The following is a 19,676-nucleotide window of genomic DNA, read 5'->3' on the forward strand; positions in this document are numbered from 1 at the left end:
GTTTGATATAAGAAACAGAAAGTTAAGGGAAAGTTCTCAAGGCTCAGTTTAGAAAGAGTAAAAATACAAATATGTACAGTACAATTACATACAAAATAATGCAAAATACATGGTTTTGCACTCTCAAATTTGTATTTTCCTGAGGTGTTTCACAAAATTTGACAAAAATCTTTCCCCTTGCCTTCTCTTACTCTCTTATTTTCTATCAAACCAAAACAGAGCCTAAAGGGATCTCAGCTTGAATTAATGATGGGATGAATCAACTCAGAGTGGCTTGTGATTGTTGGGTTAGATGATCTAGACCATCTTTGTGAGTTAATGGGTAGGTCCATGGGAGGACCAAATCCTATTTCCTCTCTGCCCTGTGTCCACCAACTTTTTACTGGATAATATGATGGATTTGTGTGGCAAGTGACATGATTGGACTTGTTTATTGCAACCTTACATGCCATGTGTAGCTTGTGTTATCTAATCCACCATAAATATATATGTTTCTTTTGGATTTATTGGTGATGATGGCTTGCTGTCACGGTTGACCTCGTCAGATGTCACGAGCATTTTTATATTATTCAAGTCAATACACAGGGCCACAATTATGAGTTTTGGCTTTTCTCCCAAACCAGACTTGACCAGTAGCTAGAGCTTTAAAACTTAAACTGGGTTAGGTGATTAGCTCAGCTGAATCCTAGAAAAAATGGGTGGTGTGCTTGTTTGCTTGCAAGGAAATCAATCTGAGTTGGATTCACATTTGCTGGGTTGGCTAATTGAGTGAGTTCATCGGTTCAAGTTCAAACAAATGCTTGTTTTGTCCCCCACCTTGAAACCCAAAAGTAATAAAATAAATAAGCCCCACATATGGCCAATAGGGTCAATTCTATTGAAAGTGTCCAAGTCTTCTTAAAAAATCAAAATCTAATTTATTAATGTGTTTTTTCCTTGAAAATAGTACCCATCTCTCTTTAATATTCGAGCTTGGGATACAGCGTTTGTGGTGTGGCATTCTTTCAATTTCAGCCCATCGTTGAAGGCACGTAATATGTGCCACGTGGCAACTACAGGATCCTTCTAGGTTCTATTCATAAGTGTTTTATCTTTCTCATGCTTATCTACTTTCAATACTTTGAATTCTTATAAATCCAAATATAAGTACAATTGAAAATAGTATCTCTTAATCTCTGGTTAATTAATGCCCCCAAAGTCTTGCTGTTGCCACGTGGCAACTACACGGATTCTTCTAGGTTCTGTTCATTATTAGTGTTTGCTTTCTCATGCTTTATCTACTTTCAATACTTCGGATTTATATAAATGCAGTCGACACTCCTCAGGATGACCCAAAATAGCATCTCTGGTTAACTAAACACCCCCCCCCCCCCCAAATCTTGCTGTTGCCACGTGGCAACCTATTCAAAACGTTTACTACATGCAGCGAGAAGCTTTGAGAATATGTTGTATGAGAAATGTTGGGGTCTTTATCAGTAGGGGTGTGAATGGACCGGTTTTGGGAATACTTCGGATTTATATAAATGCAGTCGACACTCCTCAGGATGACCCAAAATAGCATCTCTGGTTAACTAAATCCCCCCCACCCCCTCCCCCCAAAATCTTGCTGTTGCCACGTGGCAACTTATTCAAAACGTTTACTACATGCAGCGAGAAGCTTTGAGAATATGTTGTATGAGAAATGTTGGGGTCTTTATCAGTAGGGGTGTGAATGGACCGGTTTTGGGTTTGACGGACTAATAAGACATTGAATTTGGACAGACTGGACAGACCAATATGACATATTGGGATCTGGTCCATCCATAATGAATTTACATCGGATTGAGCTAATATCTGGTCCATTGATAGAAGATTAGAACATAGGTGTCAATGGACCAGGTTTGAGTTGAAATCAATCTAAATTAACAGTAATTTGAACAGATTAAACAGTCTCTGGACCGGTTCAAAATGGTTCAAAATATTCATGGGACTGGATTGGACCAGGTCCATTTGTAATAGACTCACATTGGAGTGGAACGGATTGGACCAAATCCAGTCCAATTGACACCCCTATTTTTCGGTAGGTGAAATTAGATTTAGATGATGCCAATTATATAATTAACTATGGAAAAGAGAAAGATAACCTACTCAATTTGACTTGGAAAACCTCCTGTCGTCCACTTGCCCTAATTTTTCTGTCAGACTCCGACTAGATCTTGTTATCCCTTCATTTTTGTCAAACCTCTTCCTTCATTTTCTTCCCAATTAATCTAACAACTGTGGGCTGGATTTTGACAAATTTTGTTAGCCCACATGATCATCATTTTTCTCCTTTTTTGGGCTAACATGATCATCAATCAGGAAACCCACCAAAAGCACCTTCTTGTTTGGAAAATCAAGGTTAGAGAGCATGGACTTCGGATTGATGGAGTAGATGTTTTATTGTTTTAACCGTCAGATTGGTGTCCAACTAGGAGTGGGCTCCATGTGTGATGTGACAGCCGTGTTCCCCGCATCAACAATTGTCAAAAGCAAAAGCTGCAAATAAGAAGAAAATGTCAACTGATCACATGGCTAGGATTTCATCGGCGCGTTTTTAGTAGGAATAGATCAATACAAGGGTTAGGTTTAGGTTAACATATCCCGCCACTTTAGCAGCGGAGACAGCATATCATCATGTATTATGTATAATTATTCACGTCTGACGGCTGATAAAATTGGTTGTGCGGTCAACATCAACAGCGTCTTGACCACTCATCCGTAAAATAAAATTTCCCGGAAACCACCTGAATCAGCAACAAGTTTGGTGGGCCATATGTCTTTGCAACAACGGAGATCGGCTCACGCAAAAATCCAAAAAACAGTAATATACATGCCGCAGCACCCTATCATGACTCCTTACGTAATGGGAGCAAATTCCTGGCGGATGTCGACCGACGTCCGTCAATTACAAAAAACAAGGGCCCCACACAGCAGCAGAACCTGTCAAGTGTCATCCATCCGTTGACCAACAGATGCAACCCGGCCCCACTAACAAAAGTTGAGACACCTCAAATCAAACGGTGGATTCTTCCATGATTTACCGTGTCTCTTCCCCACAAGCCACACCATAAATTGTCGTCGCATCACCTTTGTATGGGGCGGAAACACCGAAACAAGAAAAAAAAGGGTTAAAGAAACAAAAAAACTATCAATTTTTCGAAAAACTGATTGATTGATTAGTGATTACTGATTAGGGTTAGAGACAGAGAAGGAAGGGAGACACTCACACTACACACAGGTATTGCATGTGACATTACATGCTTTTGTCGTTTTGCTGCGAGAATTCGCGCCACCAACCAACTCTTTGACTTGCTGCGCTTCGTAGTCCCGAAATTCTTTTTCTTTCTCCTCTTGTCTCTCTCCTCTACTTTTTTTTTTTAATTAAATAAATAAATAAATAAATTTTTTTCTTAATAATTAAAGGTAGTTTTGACCAAGTGGGAAAGCGTTCAATGCGACCTCTCTCAAACCAAAAATCATCTCTCCCAAAAATATTATTTTTTTAATTTTTGGAAGAAATAAATTTCGTAATTGGTTGTGAGTTGTGTGACAAAGAGGATCTCGTGCCCCACACCTCACCCTTTGACTCATCAGATGCAGATCTCTCTCCCACCCTTTTTCGTATTCGCTTATCACCAGCCGCCCGATCTTCCCAGCTATTCGATCTTGTCGGCACACGTTGCATCCCGACCACGGAACCGTGATCCTTGATAGGCACTAGACATCTACAGAAATGTCCCCTACGCAGTGACCATGCTGGGAGCTTCAGCTTCTCACATGACGGAAATGCCCAACGGAATTCTTCCTTCTTAGGGTTTACGAACGAGGTCAAATATGTCAAAATGAGGAAAATAAAGCTGGGCTTGGGCTTTCAAATTTCGAATTCGGTTTTTTAAAAAGGAGGGAATATTTCAATCGTACAACGTGATACAATGTCCTATCCCATCCTCCACGTTGACCTTGTTTCTTTAAAAAAAGTATTTATAAAATCAGGGCATATTCGTCAATTTTGTGTAAGTTCGGGGTTAAAAGAATAAAGAAAACAGCGTGGATTCGCTGACTTGGACAGTTAGGTGTCAGAAATTCCTAATTAGCCAATGACGTGGTTACATGATACAAAATTGCCGCTGAATAGTAACGCCAGATGTAACCGCGAATATGGTGCCAACGAAGACAATAGAAGAAAAATAAGTAAGAAAATCTCTCTCCTCTCTCTTTCTCTCTCTCTCTCTCTCTCGAAAATACAGTCTACTCTTGTACAGTGACAAGTCTTCTATCACTTTTCTCACCACACCGGAAAAAAAGAAATTTCTAATAAAAATTAAGAAAAAAAAACCAGAGAAATCTCTCTCTCCCTCTCTCTCTCGCTCGCTCGCTCGTGTTCTTATTTGTTTTCTTGCCGCGAAACCGCTCGGAGATCTCTGCAATAAGCTCCAAAACCACTAATACTATCAAATGTGATGGGAGGAGGTTTCTCACGTTTCTTCCCATGCTTGAATCCGGCCAGCCAAAACCATCACCCGGATTTGATATTTACAGCTACTGAGCCTCTGGATGAAACCCTAGGCCATTCCTTCTGCTACGTCCGTTCGTCTGCCCGATTCCTCTCTCCGTCTCAGTCTGACCGTATCTCCCCTTCTCAGTCTCTCCGGCTCTCCCCCTCTCACGAGCCCGCTCTAAAAACCAGGTCCGGTTTGCCAGAAACCGCTTTCAAGGCCATCTCGGGCGCTTCTGTGAGTGCTAATACTTCGACTCCCAGGACTGTCCTCCAGCATGACGTTATTTACGACGACGCCACTGAATGTGCTGGTGCTCCAAAGTCCAGTGTCGTCAATGGCTTCGAGAGCACCTCGTCTTTCAGTGCTCTGCCGCTGCAGCCTATCCCACGCGGCGGCGATGCGTCGGGTACAATTGAGCGAGGGTTCTTCATGTCGGGGCCTATTGAGCGAGGCGCACTATCCGGGCCACTCGATGTGACCAGTGCTTCTGATGGGGGAAGAGTCCCTTTCTCGGCTCCACTTGGTGGTTTTTACGTGAAAAAGAAGAGGAAGAAGGGGATTTCTGGGATCCGGAAGGCGTTTTACCGGAACTTCTCGGAGAAAAAACGACCCTGGGTGGTGCCGGTTCTTAATTTCGTCGGCCGGAAAGATGGTCCAGCGTCGGGGTATGGAGGTGAACCGGAGGGAAAGAATGATAGCAACGTTCAGTGGGCCCATGGGAAGGCCGGAGAGGATCGGGTTCACGTCGTCGTGTCTGAAGAACATGGATGGCTCTTCGTCGGCATTTATGATGGTTTCAATGGCCCTGATGCGCCGGAATTCTTGATGGGTAATCTATATCGTGCTGTGTTTAATGAACTCGAGGGATTGTTTTGGGATGCTGAGAAAAATTCTTCAGTGCTTACAGGGCAAGAAAATGGGAATAACGACTTAGAAAATGAAGTTGGTGTGGAAGGAAATGAACCGGGCCAGGGGAACACTGCCGGAGAGGCGGCAGAGGATGAGGAAGTAGTTCAGAAGAACTGTGCCGAAAGGATGGAAAACGAAGAAGTGTGTCAGAAAAACTGCGGTGAAGGGATAGCAAAGGATGAGGAAGTGGGTCAGGAGAAATGTGGCGATGAGGGGGCCAAGGATGAAGAAGTTTTAGAGGGTGGCAAAGATTTGAATCCACCTTCTTTAAATAGTGGGTCAGTCAAGAGAGTGACTTTCCAATCAGAGCAGACGGTCTCAAGAAGGAAACTTCTTTGGGAATTTCTTGCCGAAGCTGAGGCAGATGATGGACTCGATCTTTCAGGTTCGGACAGGTTTGCCTTTTCTGTTGACGATGCACTTCGCATTAGTAACTCCGGTTCTTCCGTGAGGAAACGATCGCTGTTGTTGTCCAAACTCAAATATGGGTTTTCCAGGAACAAGGAGGGTCATACCAGGAAGTTGTTCCCATGGAAATACGATTGGGAGGATAAAGAGAAAAACGAAACTGAGAACAAAGTCGAGGATAAATCTTCTCGGAGCTTTAGGAAGCGCAGGGTGGGCCCAATTGATCACGAATCAGTTTTAAGGGCTCTATCACGCGCTCTCGAAATTACTGAGTTGGCATACTTGGAAATGACAGACAAGGTTCTTGATCGGAATCCCGAACTGGCACTTATGGGTTCCTGTTTGTTGGTTGTGCTGATGAGAGATGAAGATGTATATGTTATGAATGTGGGTGATAGTCGTGCCATAGTTGCTCAATATCAATCCCAAGCATTCAATTCTAGTATGGAGCCAAAGGTACAGAGGATTAATGGGGCAGAAATGGAGGGTATTGTTGAAGAGTCAAGTGCCACTGGTAGTGCAGAAAATGCAGGGGGGAATGAGGCTCCTGCTCAAGTAATGAGGTTGACTGCATTGCAGCTGTCCACTGATCACAGCACAAGCATAGAAGAAGTAAGATTTAATTTGAAAGAACTTTAAGTTCAATGCCAATTCTTACTTTTGTTGTAGGACATTGTGGACTCACTAACAAATTTCGTTTTACATTGAAATGTCATCAACCTATTACTGTTATGTTCTGGGTCCAAACATTTTTCATATAAACACTGTTCTTAACATTGATGCCGTTTACCCAATACTTGATATTAAGTTGATTTTGTGTATTATATAGCCAATTTTTCCAAAGGAGTGAATCGGGTGCTCTGTCTCACAGGCAAGGTTCATTTTGTTGGGTGTGCCTCACCTGCACCTAGGTGCATGCCACCTGGCTTTAGATATGTTTTGATGAATTAACCTTGAATCTTATGTTGAATAGGTGATTTACTATAGCTTAGGTAGCAGCAATGATGCTTAGAGTTTAAAATGTTCAGCTTATGTAGGAGTTGGTCATACAAGGCTACACTTTCTGTTAATAACACGACAGTCTAACCAATTAAGCTAATAGGCTTTTTAAAATATTTTATTTTCTTTCTTTTTTTCAGAATTTTGATTTGCATATTATTATATATTATTATTTTTAATTAATGTGTTATATAGGAACCTGTTGCGCTTTGTGCTTCTCACTTCTAAAATGCTATGTGGAACAAGATCAACCATTTAAAATTTCACTTCACTCTGATAAATTGGATTTTCTTTTTTGATCAGCTATCTTTCAAGGCTGCCTAAGCAACAAATTGTTCCCCAGGAATAGGGGTGATCAACCACTAGGTTCTCCCTTGTTGAAACCCCTGCAATTTGAACTTTTGTTGAAATGCCATATCTTTTCTTGCTGATTTATCACATGGTCTATCCGCATTCACCTTAGCAATCTGATGTGGTAATCTTGGATTTGTTATTTTCCACTAAGATTTCTTACCTGTGTTAATTTATCAATGATAGTTTTTGCTGATAAATACAATATTTCTTTCATGGGTTTTCCCTGTTTGTTTATGCACATCATCTGAGAGATTTGTTTGCAAGACTTTGCTTGAAATATGCCAACTTCTGCAGGAAGTCTTACGGATCAAGTCAGAACATCCAGATGACAACCAATGTATTGTAAATGACAGAGTGAAAGGTCGTCTTAAGGTCACTCGAGCATTTGGGGCCGGATTTCTTAAACAGGTTTGTTCATTTATTCTTTTCCCTTATTCACCGTATTTTTTTCACCTTTTCAAGATTCAGGCAATAATATCACAAAGGAAGCAAAGGGTGAAATGATTACAGCATCTATACAAGTGCAATCTTAAGAGTATATTAGTCCCTGTGAACATAAAGTCATGGTCTGCCGGTATCTTGCTTGTTGTCAATGACATCAATTTTCTTTGAAAGAAATCTAATGCATGGGCCAGATGGATTTATGTTCTGTTAGCTGAGTTACTATGCAAGTATCATTGCATGCAGAACCTTAGGCCCCTTGTGTCGTACATTGGATATCTTGATGGGTCAAACTTGCCTGATTAAATGGTTCTAAATATCCTTTCCTTTTTCCCCCATCCTTCCATGTTTTGCTAAAAATCAGGAAAAATATTGTAGACGTTTGGTTAGTTGGGATAAATCTCCTGAGTGTATCATATGTGAACCTAAAATAATATGCATAGACTATCTTTAAAGAATATTGGACAAGTATCATTAATATTGTCAAGTTATTCTCATATTTATCATAAAATATTCTTTTGTATATTTAAATGATGCACCCTATCTGTACGTTACTGCAGCCAAAGTGGAATAATGCATTGCTGGAAATGTTCCGGAATGATTATATTGGTACTGAACCATACATATCCTGTTCTCCTTCTCTTTGTCACCATAAGCTTGGTCCCACTGATCAGTTCTTAGTCCTCTCATCCGACGGTCTATATCAATATTTAACCAATCAGGAAGTGGTTTCTCATGTTGAGAATTTTATGGAGAAGTTTCCAGATGGAGATCCTGCACAACACTTAATTGAGGAGCTCCTATACCGTGCAGCCAAGAAAGCCGGTAAGACAAACTCTCAACCTAAAAGATACTTACCTGCTATTTTCTTTTATCTTTTATTGTTTTAGTTCTTTATTTCTTAATATAGTAAATTCGAGAAATAAATTCCTGATAAAATTATTAAGAAAGAAATTTGGCTATGAATTGATATCGAGATAAAAAAAAGCAGCCTTATTAATGAAATGAGAACATGGAAAAGACAGAGTACAAGGAACCTTCCTACTTAAACCTGAGAAAACTTGTTAACTATTGCTGCAAAATATATCAAAATCTTTCGACACCACAAGAAGGCCATTACCTAATGCTAAACCCGGCATCTATCATGATGTAATAAATCTTTCGACACCCAGTGCCAAATGGTTGTTCAGTAGTCACTAATAGCGACTAGATAAACAATAGGTTGATATTTGTTAGACATGAAAATGCTTGTATACGTGTGCTGTAGAGATGTGCCTTTCGACAAATTAGTGTTTTAAAAAATGCCAAAAAATTCAAAAAGATGCAAAAATTAAAAAATATTAAACATAATATTAATTAAAAATATAAACTAAAATGTTAAAATAGATGTTTTTAAAAAACCTATTATCTCAAATTAAAATACATAAACATAACATGTAAAACATATTAAAATGAAAAGTTAAAAATAAAATCAAGCATAGCATATAAAACATATTCAAGCATGTAAAACTCTCAATCTCTTTAATTTTTTCCCAATTGCATTACTTTAAATAGTTAATGTGACATTAAATATTATGCATTCCTGATTCTACGAGCCACCTTTGTACCAAGCCCCTCGAGGCAAGCCAAAACAAGTCCATATTAAGGCCTTAAGTTCTTAATCCTTTAAAAAAAGATTTTATAATTTTATTTGTCTTTTAAAAATATCTTTTATTATGATGAATGAGTGAACAAAATTAGCAAATAGGGGGATCAAAAGGGGACAATGGGGATATTAATAGTTGAAAATCGTAGAAACTGGATAGATTTTCCAGTCAAGATCATCCTAAGAGAGGAAATTGTGGAGAATTAATTTATCCCAATTATATGCCATTCTTATATTTCACCAACTTAAAGGAATTTCAGTGCTTTCCCTTTAATGATGAGAACAAAGCCCCAGGCTTGGAGTTATTATTATTCGCCTTTTTATCTGGTCATATGACTTAATCAAGGGTGATGTAGTGAAGGTTCCTATTTTGTGGCAATAGGATTATCAATGAAAGAAGTCTGTTTTTATCTTGAAAAACCCGCACTTAAGCCACTGATGAGTTAATCATTGAAAGGAAACATTTTGATTACCAGATGAAGATGTGAAGGTTAGAGTCAATGCACCACTTCATTCCTAACAACATGGTTTCCAAAAGTAACTCCAATATTCTAGAAGACATGAATGTTCCAAAACTATTGACCTTATAAATGTATAAGGTGAATAAGTTAGATGGTCCTTGTTAGAGAGTTTAAAGGTTTATTTGTTATTTAGATTCTTTGAAAAAGTGATAAATATTTATTTGAGACCTCTTATGTTCACTGTTGGGAAAATAAGTATGAAAAGATGGTGGCAACAGTATGGCAGTAGTAGTCTTCTGAAATTAGAACAACAACAAATCTGTGATGATCAAAGTGAATCTGCAGAATAAAGAGACAGAAAACTTATTGGTAATAGCTGAGGTGTGGAAAATTTCCTCAGCCCTTAAAAACTGATTTTCTGGCTTTTGGGAATGTGTCTGTTGGTGAAGGTTTCTGGTGGTTAGTCTTTAGGATACAACAGCTCTCAGCCTTGAGGCGTACGCCTCAGGTGCAAGAATGCGCTTTTTTTCATGAGACGTGCTAGAGGCGTACGCCTCAATCGCCTCATGCACATCTTATATAAAACGACAGAAAAAAAAAGAAAGGAAAGGAAAAGAAAGGGAAGGGAAAGAAAAAGAAAGAGAAGAAAAAAAGAGAAAAGGAAAGAAAATAAAAAGAAAGGGAAGGGAAGAAAAGATAAGGGGAAAGAAAGTGGTTTGCCCCCCCTCATCTAATGTTATGCATCTTTATTCTTCTTAATATAAAAGATTTTTATTAAAGATAAAGAAAAATGAGATCCCCCCTTACTCTTCATCCTCCTCCTAACCCCCCTCCTCTTAAGGAGGCTTACGCCTCTTGCATTCTGAACTACGCCTCACGCCTCTAGGTAGTGGAACGCCTCGCTTCACGCCTCCGCGATTTAAAACATTGGTAAGAATTTCTTTATTAGTTCATGTGGGACTCCAGCCACACCACAAACCAAAAGGGAAGAAAGGAAACCAAAGAAAACAACCTTGTCACCTAAAATACATTGTATTTTACAAAAACAATGTATTTTAAAAGACAAAAATACTCTGTATTTTGCAGAAACTGAGTATTTTGAGAGAAAACAAAATTCCTGACAGAAAAATGAAGTATTCCAAGTGAAAACCAGGAAAAGCTCAACAAACACACACAATCACACAAACAAAACTATATATAAGCTCTAGTTGAGTTCCTTTCCTAGTCCATATGGGACTCAAGTCACTCTACAAACCAAAAGGGGAGAAGGCAAACCAAAGAGGACAACTTTTTCAACGAAAATAAATTGATTACATCTGTTCCTCCCCAGACCCTGCATTGGCGGGAGCCTCGTGCACTGGGTTGCCCTTTTTAGTGTATTTTTGAAGACAAAAATACTTTGTATTTTGCGGAAACAGAGTATTTTGAGGGAAAGCAAAATAACTAACTATTCTAAGTGAAAGCTAGGCAAGCCTCAACAAAATTTAACACTTTTAATTTGAATCACACACTGAAACACCAATGTGCACTATTTTAAATTTCACAAAAAATAGAAAAAGAAAAAAATAAGGGAAAAACTATGTCGAGGGTGGAGAGCCTCTAGGGCAAAGCCATAGTTCTTTTTTTTTTCAAGCATCTTTTCTACTCTTTAAACCAGTTGTCATCAATAATTTATAAGGGGGGAGCAATCTGAAAGACCCAAAGTTTCCTTATCTAATAATAATTCCACAACCAACTGAAATAGATAACTCTAATAAATAAAAAAATCACTACCTAGAAAATAATTGTTGCATCTGATGTCATACGCATGTGGCTAATCTCTCCCCATAAAAAATAATTGTTGCATCTGACACATGTGCCCAAGTTTAAACTTTTTTTTCTTTTGTAGGAAACAGTAACTTTCATTATGCTTAAAGGAAATTTAGTACAACCATCACCTTCATAGGCAAGGTGACCCCTCAAAATGAAAACAACCTGCAAACATGCCCAGAATAGAGTTTCCCTGCTTACTCCTTGCTTTGCTAAGGTGTCAGCCATTCCATTTGGTGACCTTCTAGTCCATTTAAAATGTGCTTCAAGCTCCCTTGTTAGGTTCAATATTTCCCTTACAGGCTCTCTAAGGGACCAAGTGCTCAAACTGTTTATATGCATCCAACCTACTACCAATTTTGAATCTCTCTCCACTTCTAACTGTTGAAAACCCAATTGTTTAGCCAATCTGAGCCCCCAGAGTAACATCAAAACTTCTGCTCTAAGTGAGTCACTCAAACCTATCATTCCAGAGAAAAGGGCCAGCACTCTTCCTTCCACATCTCTAAAAGCACCCCCAATTCCAAAAGGGGCAGGATTACCTACAGAGCTGCCATCAAAATTCAGTTTCACACTAAAATGTAAAGGAGGGGATGAATCCTCTTGAATGATAATAGATGAACAGGAAGAGTGCGCTACTGTGCTCCAACCTCTAAACAAATCATATATGGGGAAGTCCTTGAAAAGATCCAGTGGTTTCAGCCAACGTATAGCCTTGATGGTGATCTCTTTTATTATCACCCTTTCTCTTTTCTTTGGTTGTCACTTGTCGGATAAAGCTAGAGTAAAAAAGATCTATCACACTTGTGGGAGGATTCTACTTGCAACCAAAGAGAGAGGATCAATCCCAAATATGAGTAACAAAAGGACAAGAGATTAAAAAATGATTTAACCACTCTTCAAGCAAAGGCTACAGACATGTGCCCAAGTTTAAACTTTTTGTCACAATTGTGACAATTTCTTCTCATGTCGAACCTTCATCTCTGCATGTGTTAACCCATTTGATGGAAGTAAGGCACTCATTGTTTCATTCCTTAAACTTGGGATGGTTTCATCATCATATGACACCTCATCTTGTTTTTGCAACAACAATTTCTCACATTGCAAACATACCAGTTCTATGGTCCTTGTTAACATTGAAGGCTTAAACATCTAAATATCATATTGTATGCCATCTTTCAATCCAGAGACAAAAACAAACCAGAAATAATTAGGGCAATCTTGTTGTTTGATTGCTCACTTCTCAAACTAAATTTGGTACTGTCTCACAATAGTCTTCTCCATTTTACCAAAACCCCAGTAGGTCTTCAAACTTAGCTGGACTGAATCAAGTGTTTAAACTAAGTAAGAGTTGCGCATGACATCATACCTGTTGACTTGACCACCAATTGATACCGTTGAAGTGCTTCTTTGTCCAAGTAAAAAAGACTGGTAATTTTCTTCTTTTGTGGTTTGATGATTAGAAAAGATATACTTATCCATCAAAAAAAGAAGAGATCTACGTTGCTTTATAATCCATCCATCCAGATCCTCTCCATCAAAATGGGGGATGTTAATTTGATCAATCAGGTGTTTGATTCCTCTTTCCAATTTAAGATGACGGGATTTTGTCCCATTCCCAATTCTTTGAGGCCTTTCAACTGGTTCTTTTACCGTGCTCCATGCATCCATGGCAGAAATCTTTTTAAGGATTTCAGTGAGAACATGCCTTATTGTCTTCTTGTTAGATAAATCTTTGAGCTGCTTGATGTTTCCATCCTTATCCTGCGTCATCTGCCATTCCCAAGTTAAGGGCTCTAAATCTCTAATACTAATTGATACATGCACTTTCACAGATTTTGGGAAAATAAGGTCGAAACCACTTTGTGGGTGGCACTATAAGAGGGGAGAAATAAAAAGTATCTAAAGTTTCTTTATCTGATTATAATTGCATAACCAACCAACCGAAACAGATTGTTCCAATAAACCAAAAAGGATTTTCTTTTTTGATAAAAAAGGTATTATACTGAAAATAAGGGTGAGAAACCCTCAACATTTACAAGAGGTACATGCTATAAATTAAAAATTGATGCATATCAAGACCCACACTCTATAGTTGTTAATTTAGCTTCCTCTAAAACAATCAGCGAATTATGTAGATGGGTACATGGATAATGTCTCATTTTCTTTTAGAATCTGAGTATAAATTTACCTATTTTTGAGACTGACATGTCTTGCTGACAGGAATGGATTTTCATGAGCTGTTGGACATCCCACAAGGAGACCGCAGAAAATATCACGACGATGTTACTGTTATGGTGATATCACTTGAGGGAAGAATTTGGAAGTCATCAGGAAAATACCTGTGAAACGCGTTTGCAAATGGCTGCACCTGTATTAGTGACTTGATACGAGTGATTTCAGCAAGTAAATCAATTTACCTCTCAAGTCCTATGTAAGTCTTACCAAGGGGCGACTGTCATTCAATTTAGCAAGTTCCATTAGTGGCCCACTTTTCATGGGTCGAAAGAGGATTCTTTGCTTCACACTTACTCGGCATAAGCTCACAGGAAGGAACCCCACGAAGATGGTCGGGGTTGATATTTGATATTCCTGAAAGCTGCTGCTTCTTCAAAGTTCAAACAGATGCAACGATAGGTTTGGGAATGAACCAATTGGAGTCTGCAAGTGGAATTGTTGGGAAGAGTCTTTTTGGGGATAGAGTTGGTTTTCCTGTTATGGGATTTTGCACAGCGGTGGGGGCTCTTCGTGAATCATTCGTCTTTCCTCTTCTTTCTTCATATATTTTTCCTCTATTTTTTCTCTTCCAAGGACAATGTTGGGGGAACCGTCCGGGGGTTGGGGAGGAATTACTGATCCTGAACATTTTCATGTGAGAAATGAACAGAACATATGTAATCTCTCTCTTAGGTGGTCCTCCACCAAAGCGGTTTATTAAATGAAAGAAAATTTTCCATGATTATTCTGTATACATCTTCTAATCCAAAAAGCCTAACCAGTGAGGGTTAAAACAGCACAAGTCAAGATAAACTTCTATCACGGCCCTTCAATTGAAGAAAAAAACGTCAACAGTATTTGAGGTGCTTTACCCAGTGTAGGCATTTGATGCTTAAGTGGTAACAGGTAAGCTCGAGAGCTGATCCCGACCCTGTCAGGGAAGATGCCAACCGTCTCTCCTTTCAACAAACACACCCCTCTATTTGCATGCTGGGTTTATAAATTGTCGAATATTTTTCCAAGTTGACAATGTGGGACAGAGAGTCGCTACTCCACAACCCATTGTTTGATCGCTTTCACCTCTCATATGTCCACTTTCGGGTTGCCTTTCATTGAACAGGATTAATTTTTTGCTATATCATCAAATGGAGTAAAACTGTGGATTTATTTCATATGAAATTAATAAGATATTATTATATAGCTGAAGGCACAAATCTGTTGTTGGATTCCTACTTCGTATAGAGGAGATGCATAAACAAATCTATAAGAAGAAATATTAATTTCTCTGAATTTCTATTTTTAAGAAACAACATATTCATTTAACAAAACTATCTCAAGAATCATATTTCTGATCTCCATAAGATGAAATTATGAAACATTGGTGGGTGGGGTGATTTTGATCATGTTGACAGTTTTCAACTAAAAGATTGATGCTTTCTTTGGATGCTAAAAGATCAATCGTCGGAATCCCAGATGAATCCTTTGGTCTGATGGATGGTATAGATTATCCGCATGATCTTTGCAGATGAGTGACACCCATGGACGAGTCCATTCATCTTTGATCTCTCCTCCTGCATTGACTGTAAAGCGTAAATATACCAAGTTACATCCACGAATATCTCGCTCAGCTGGGGTTGGAGTTCAAAAATCTATGGTTTTTGCCATTGATTCAGCTAGGGTTGCAGGAGCAAGGCCGAGATACCGGAGGAAACCATCAGCTTAGTAGCTGATACAAGCAAACTCTTGATCTGGCTTATGTGTTTGGATTGCAGACAAAAAGAGATTAATTAAATTTGCTAAATATGTTTTTCAAGAACATTTCACGTCATGTGCATATTTTGTAACATTCTTATTAATATTTTTTCTTTTTTTTTTTGCTTATTTTTCTGCAGTTTAATATCTTGATTGGAGTACCCTTGTTTGGATGCTCTGAATTCAGTATTTTTCTGCACTGATCAGGATCATAGCTGATCCATCAACAATGCTATTGATATTTATAGAATATGATGCTAACAAGAGATTTGACAAACAGAAATAATTTCCTGTATCAGCACTTTCACTATTATTTATGAGATTAAAAGGTTGATACTTGGGATAATATTTCACCTTTTAACTTGTCATTTTATAACCCTGTGATGATTGCATAGTCAAGCATTCTATGTAGTTCTTCTTCTTCAGTAATTCTCAAGGTGTAAATCTCCAAATTAAAATTGTTATAAACAGGCATCTAAGCAGCAACCCAAAGCTCATTAGGATCTTATTCCGCATTATTGTACTCTAAATAAACATTGGATTGATTATTCTTTGTTTTGTGGAAACAGGTGGTAGTTGCAAGAAGCCCTCCTCCATACATGAATTCCATTCAACATCCACACAAACAATTGCTCTGTTCCTCTTTCTTTTCTTCATTGTTCTCTCTCTTTTGCTTCCATCTCTCATTGATTTCACCAAGCTTTTAGAAAGATCCTATATTATACAGTGTTACGAGCCACTGTAACTGAACGTATGACTGGTCTCTGCAGGAGAGCAAAGTATCCGGAATACTAGAGAGTCTACAAGAGGATGCTCTCGGTTTGTCTTCCCTATCTTGGCAAAAAAATAACCAATATTTTCTGGGTTAGTTCGAGGCAACTCAGAAAAACCTCCCAAATTAAGATAAGTTAAATACTGGATAATGATGATGTTCATTCAAAGAAAATAAGGGTATTTAACGAATTACACCCCCACAATCGAAAATAGCTCCACAGATAAAAACTAGCTCCTACTAACAAGAAATAATGGTGAGAAAGTTTCCTTAGGCATCTACAATTTGAAAGTTAACGTAAAAAAGATAAGAATGGGCCTAACAACTTTGACTGGGCTTCCCTTGGAACCGTTATAATGTTCGTGGGCCCATGCAAGGCTTGCATGTTATCCACGTTCATAGTAGGCTCGTAACAACTCTCCCCTCCTAAGGATTTCCCTTGTCCTCAAGGGAAAATTCAGGAAATTGCTGCTTCATGTGATCAACTGATTCCCAAGTAGCCTCAGCCGGTGATAATCCACGCCAATGAATAAGAACTTCTTGATTGCCTTGCCTGACCCTTCGGTCAATCACTGTTTGAGGGTATGGATGATATTCCTCTTCTAGGTGTAGATTATGGGGTAATTCCGACTAGGGAGAACTATGGGGCCCCAGATGCTTCTTGAGTAGGGACACAGGAAATATATTATGGTTCTTGACCCTTCAGGCAGTAGTAATTTGTATGCGATTGGGCCCACTCGGCCTATGATTTGAAAAAGCCCATAGAATTTTGGTGCCAATTTCATATTCCTTCTTGTAGCCACTGATTTTTGTCTGTATGGTTGTAACTTCAAGTACACCCATTCTCCCACATCAAAATGTATATCTCTATGTTTACTATCATAGGCTTTCTTCATCCTGTCATGGGCCTTACGGAGGTGAGTTTTAAGCTCAAGCAACATTTGATCACATTGGAGCAGGGCCTCTTCAACTGAAGCATGTGCAGTTGTTCCTGGTACATATGGGATCAGTGAGGGAGTCGGCTTACCATATACAACTTCAAATAGTGTGCGCTGAATAGATGAATGATAGCTTGTGTTGTAACAGAACTTAGCCCAAGCTACCATTTAGCCCATGTGTTAGGTTGAGAGTCTACAAAACATCTTAAGTACATCTCCAAAGTTCTATTCGTTACCTCAGTTTGATCGTCTGACTGGGGATGGTACGATGAAGTGAAGTTGAAGCTTGTTCCCTGCAATTCAAACAACTCCTTCCATAATGAGCTCATGAATGTGTGATCCCGATCACATACTATGGTTTTGGGCATACCATGAAGTTTGAAAGTATAATCAAAATAAAGTTATGCCACTTTATAGATTGTGTAAGGATGCCCTAGTGGGACAAAGTGGGCATATTTGGATAAGTGGTCTACTACAACCAGGATAGTACTTTTCCCATTGGACCTAGGTAGACCCTCTACAAAGTCCATAGAGACATCGACCCATATATGCTCCGGAATTGGTAGGGGTTGGAGAAGCCCCGCTGGTTTGACTTGCTCTTGCTTGTTACGTTGGCAGATAGTACATTCTCTGATGAACTTTTTCACGTGGGCCTTCATTCCTTTCCATGGTTTTGAGGTACCCTTCATGAGTAGCATTGTGAAATTGGCCCATTATGAGTGTAATCAGCTCAAAGTCTTCAGCCAAGTAAATTTGGCCTTTGAAGTATAATACTCCTCCTCTGTAAGCCCATGGCCCAACAACTTCATCTTGCTCACATAGTTGTATTAGGCATTGTGTTTGAGTATGCTCATGCTGGTCAGATTTGATAGCTTCAATCCAATGGGGGATGGGCGGTGTTAGTGCCATTAGAGCAGGCCCATTTAGATTTGTTTGACTGTCGCCTTCATCTCTTCTGGATAATGCATCTGCCACCTTGTTCTTAGCTCAATACAAAAATCAAACCCTATAAGCTTATATAACCAATGTTGCTGGGCAGGTGTGGTTATATGTTGGTTCCACAGGTATTTGATACTCTTCTAATCTGTACGGACAATGAAGCAGTGCCCCAACAAATAATGTCGCCACTTTTGTTCAGCTAGTACTAGGGCCAATACCTCCTTTTCATAAGTAGAGAGCAAGAGGTTCTTTCCTTGGAGAGCTTGACTGATGTAAGAGAATGGTTGTCCATGTTGCATCAGAACCGCTACTATGCCTACTACTCCTGAGGTGTCACACTCCACCACAAAGGGTTGAGAAAAATCTGGGAGGGCCAATACCGGAGAGTGTCATTGCTTATTTGAGTTGACAAAATGCATCTTCAGCTGCTATAGTTCATGTAAAGGAGTTCTTTTTAAGCATCTAAGTCAATGGTCTTGCAATTTTCCCATAGCCTTCCACAAACTTATGGTAGTATCCTGTAAGTCCTAGAAATCCATGAAGGGCTTTTGCAGATTTGGGCTTGGGCCAGTTTAACATAGCATTCACCTTTTCGGGGTCAACCTCCACTCCTTTAGCGCTGATAATGTGCCCCAAATACTTCACCTGCGTCTATCCAAACAAACACTTTTCTTTTTTGACAAATAGTTGGTGAGCTCTTAATATAGAGAATACATGCTTCAGATGTCTCATATGTTCATCCTAATCAGAGCTATAAACCAAAATATCATAAAAAAATACAAGAACAATATTCCATAAACAATTCTGGAATATTTCATTCATAAGGGACCGAAATGTGGAGGGTGCGTTAGTCAACCCAAAGGGCATGACTAAAAATTCATAGTGCCCCTGATGTGTTTTGAAGGCAATCTTAGCCACATCAGCGGGGTGCATTCTAATTTGATGATATCCGAAGCGAAGGTCTAGATTAGAAAAATAACATGCACCATGTAACTCATCTAGTAATTCATCAACAGTAGGAATAGGGAACTTATCTTTAATGGTGAGATGATTGAGCGCCTGGTAATCTGCACACATCCTCCAAGACCCATCATGCTTCTTGATGAGGAGTACGGGAGATGAATATGGGTTGTTGCTAGACCGAATCATGCCTATAGCTAGCAGTTCAGCTACTATTTTTTCAATTTCAGATTTTTGACAATGGGGGTAGTGGTAGGGTCTCACGCAGATTGGCCTCATGCCTGGAAGAATGCTGATTTGGTGATCGTGGGCTCTAAGTGGGGGCAAGCTTCTAGACTCTTCAAATAAATCTGAAAAGCTAGCTAGTAGCCCTTGCATCTGAGGAGAGTCGGGCTTAGCTGAAAGGCCTAATGGGCCTTCTAAGGAATGCAACAAGATGCCTTGATGATTTATCTTGATAACCCGATTATGTGTGGCATTTCTAACAAGGGGCAGTACCCCTTGTAACAACACTTCACGTCCATTAACCCAGAATTTCATGCGAAGGTGAAA

At 39.2% G+C, this 19,676-nt stretch overlaps 1 protein-coding gene, 1 long non-coding RNA gene and 1 pseudogene across 3 annotated transcripts; 1 reads left to right on the forward strand and 2 right to left on the reverse strand.

The window, feature by feature from the left end:
• The first annotated feature begins 4,102 nt into the window (after nucleotides 1-4,102).
• On the forward strand, nucleotides 4,103-14,502 carry PLL1 (poltergeist like 1). Of its 2 annotated transcripts, XM_088947969.1 has the most exons (4): nucleotides 4,103-6,449; nucleotides 7,485-7,598; nucleotides 8,192-8,456; nucleotides 13,770-14,502. In XM_088947969.1, exons 1-4 carry the CDS (start codon nucleotides 4,482-4,484, stop codon nucleotides 13,892-13,894), a joined length of 2,472 nt encoding a protein of 823 aa, XP_088804095.1. In that variant the 5' UTR covers nucleotides 4,103-4,481; the 3' UTR covers nucleotides 13,895-14,502. The 2 variants fall into 2 exon arrangements, with proteins under 2 accessions (XP_088804095.1, XP_088804096.1); XM_088947970.1 differs by lacking the exons at nucleotides 7,485-7,598; nucleotides 8,192-8,456; nucleotides 13,770-14,502 and adding an exon at nucleotides 7,140-7,294.
• On the reverse strand, nucleotides 11,537-13,888 carry LOC148848489 (uncharacterized). The gene is made up of 2 exons (XR_016100173.1): nucleotides 13,738-13,888; nucleotides 11,537-13,319 (listed from the first exon to the last, which is right to left on the reverse strand). It is a non-coding gene; the product is annotated as an uncharacterized LOC148848489 (long non-coding RNA).
• Nucleotides 14,503-14,602: 100 nt separating the features above from the next.
• LOC148848490 (U6atac minor spliceosomal RNA) lies at nucleotides 14,603-14,736 on the reverse strand (annotated as a pseudogene).
• Nucleotides 14,737-19,676: the final 4,940 nt, after the last annotated feature.

Source organism: Nelumbo lutea, chromosome 6, assembly GCF_056320005.1.
Source record: "Nelumbo lutea isolate HS-2025 chromosome 6, American lotus-T2T, whole genome shotgun sequence".
Lineage (NCBI taxonomy): Eukaryota > Viridiplantae > Streptophyta > Magnoliopsida > Proteales > Nelumbonaceae > Nelumbo > Nelumbo lutea.

Bases quoted from the DNA above. Each gene is read 5' to 3' on its own strand.
- PLL1 (XM_088947969.1), top strand. From the start codon at position 4,482: ATGGGAGGAGGTTTCTCACGTTTCTTCCCATGCTTGAATCCGGCCAGC. The intron at 7,599-8,191 runs GTTTGTTCATTT...ACGTTACTGCAG, and splicing joins GGGCCGGATTTCTTAAACAG to CCAAAGTGGAATAATGCATT. The intron at 8,457-13,769 runs GTAAGACAAACT...TCTTGCTGACAG, and splicing joins CCGTGCAGCCAAGAAAGCCG to GAATGGATTTTCATGAGCTG.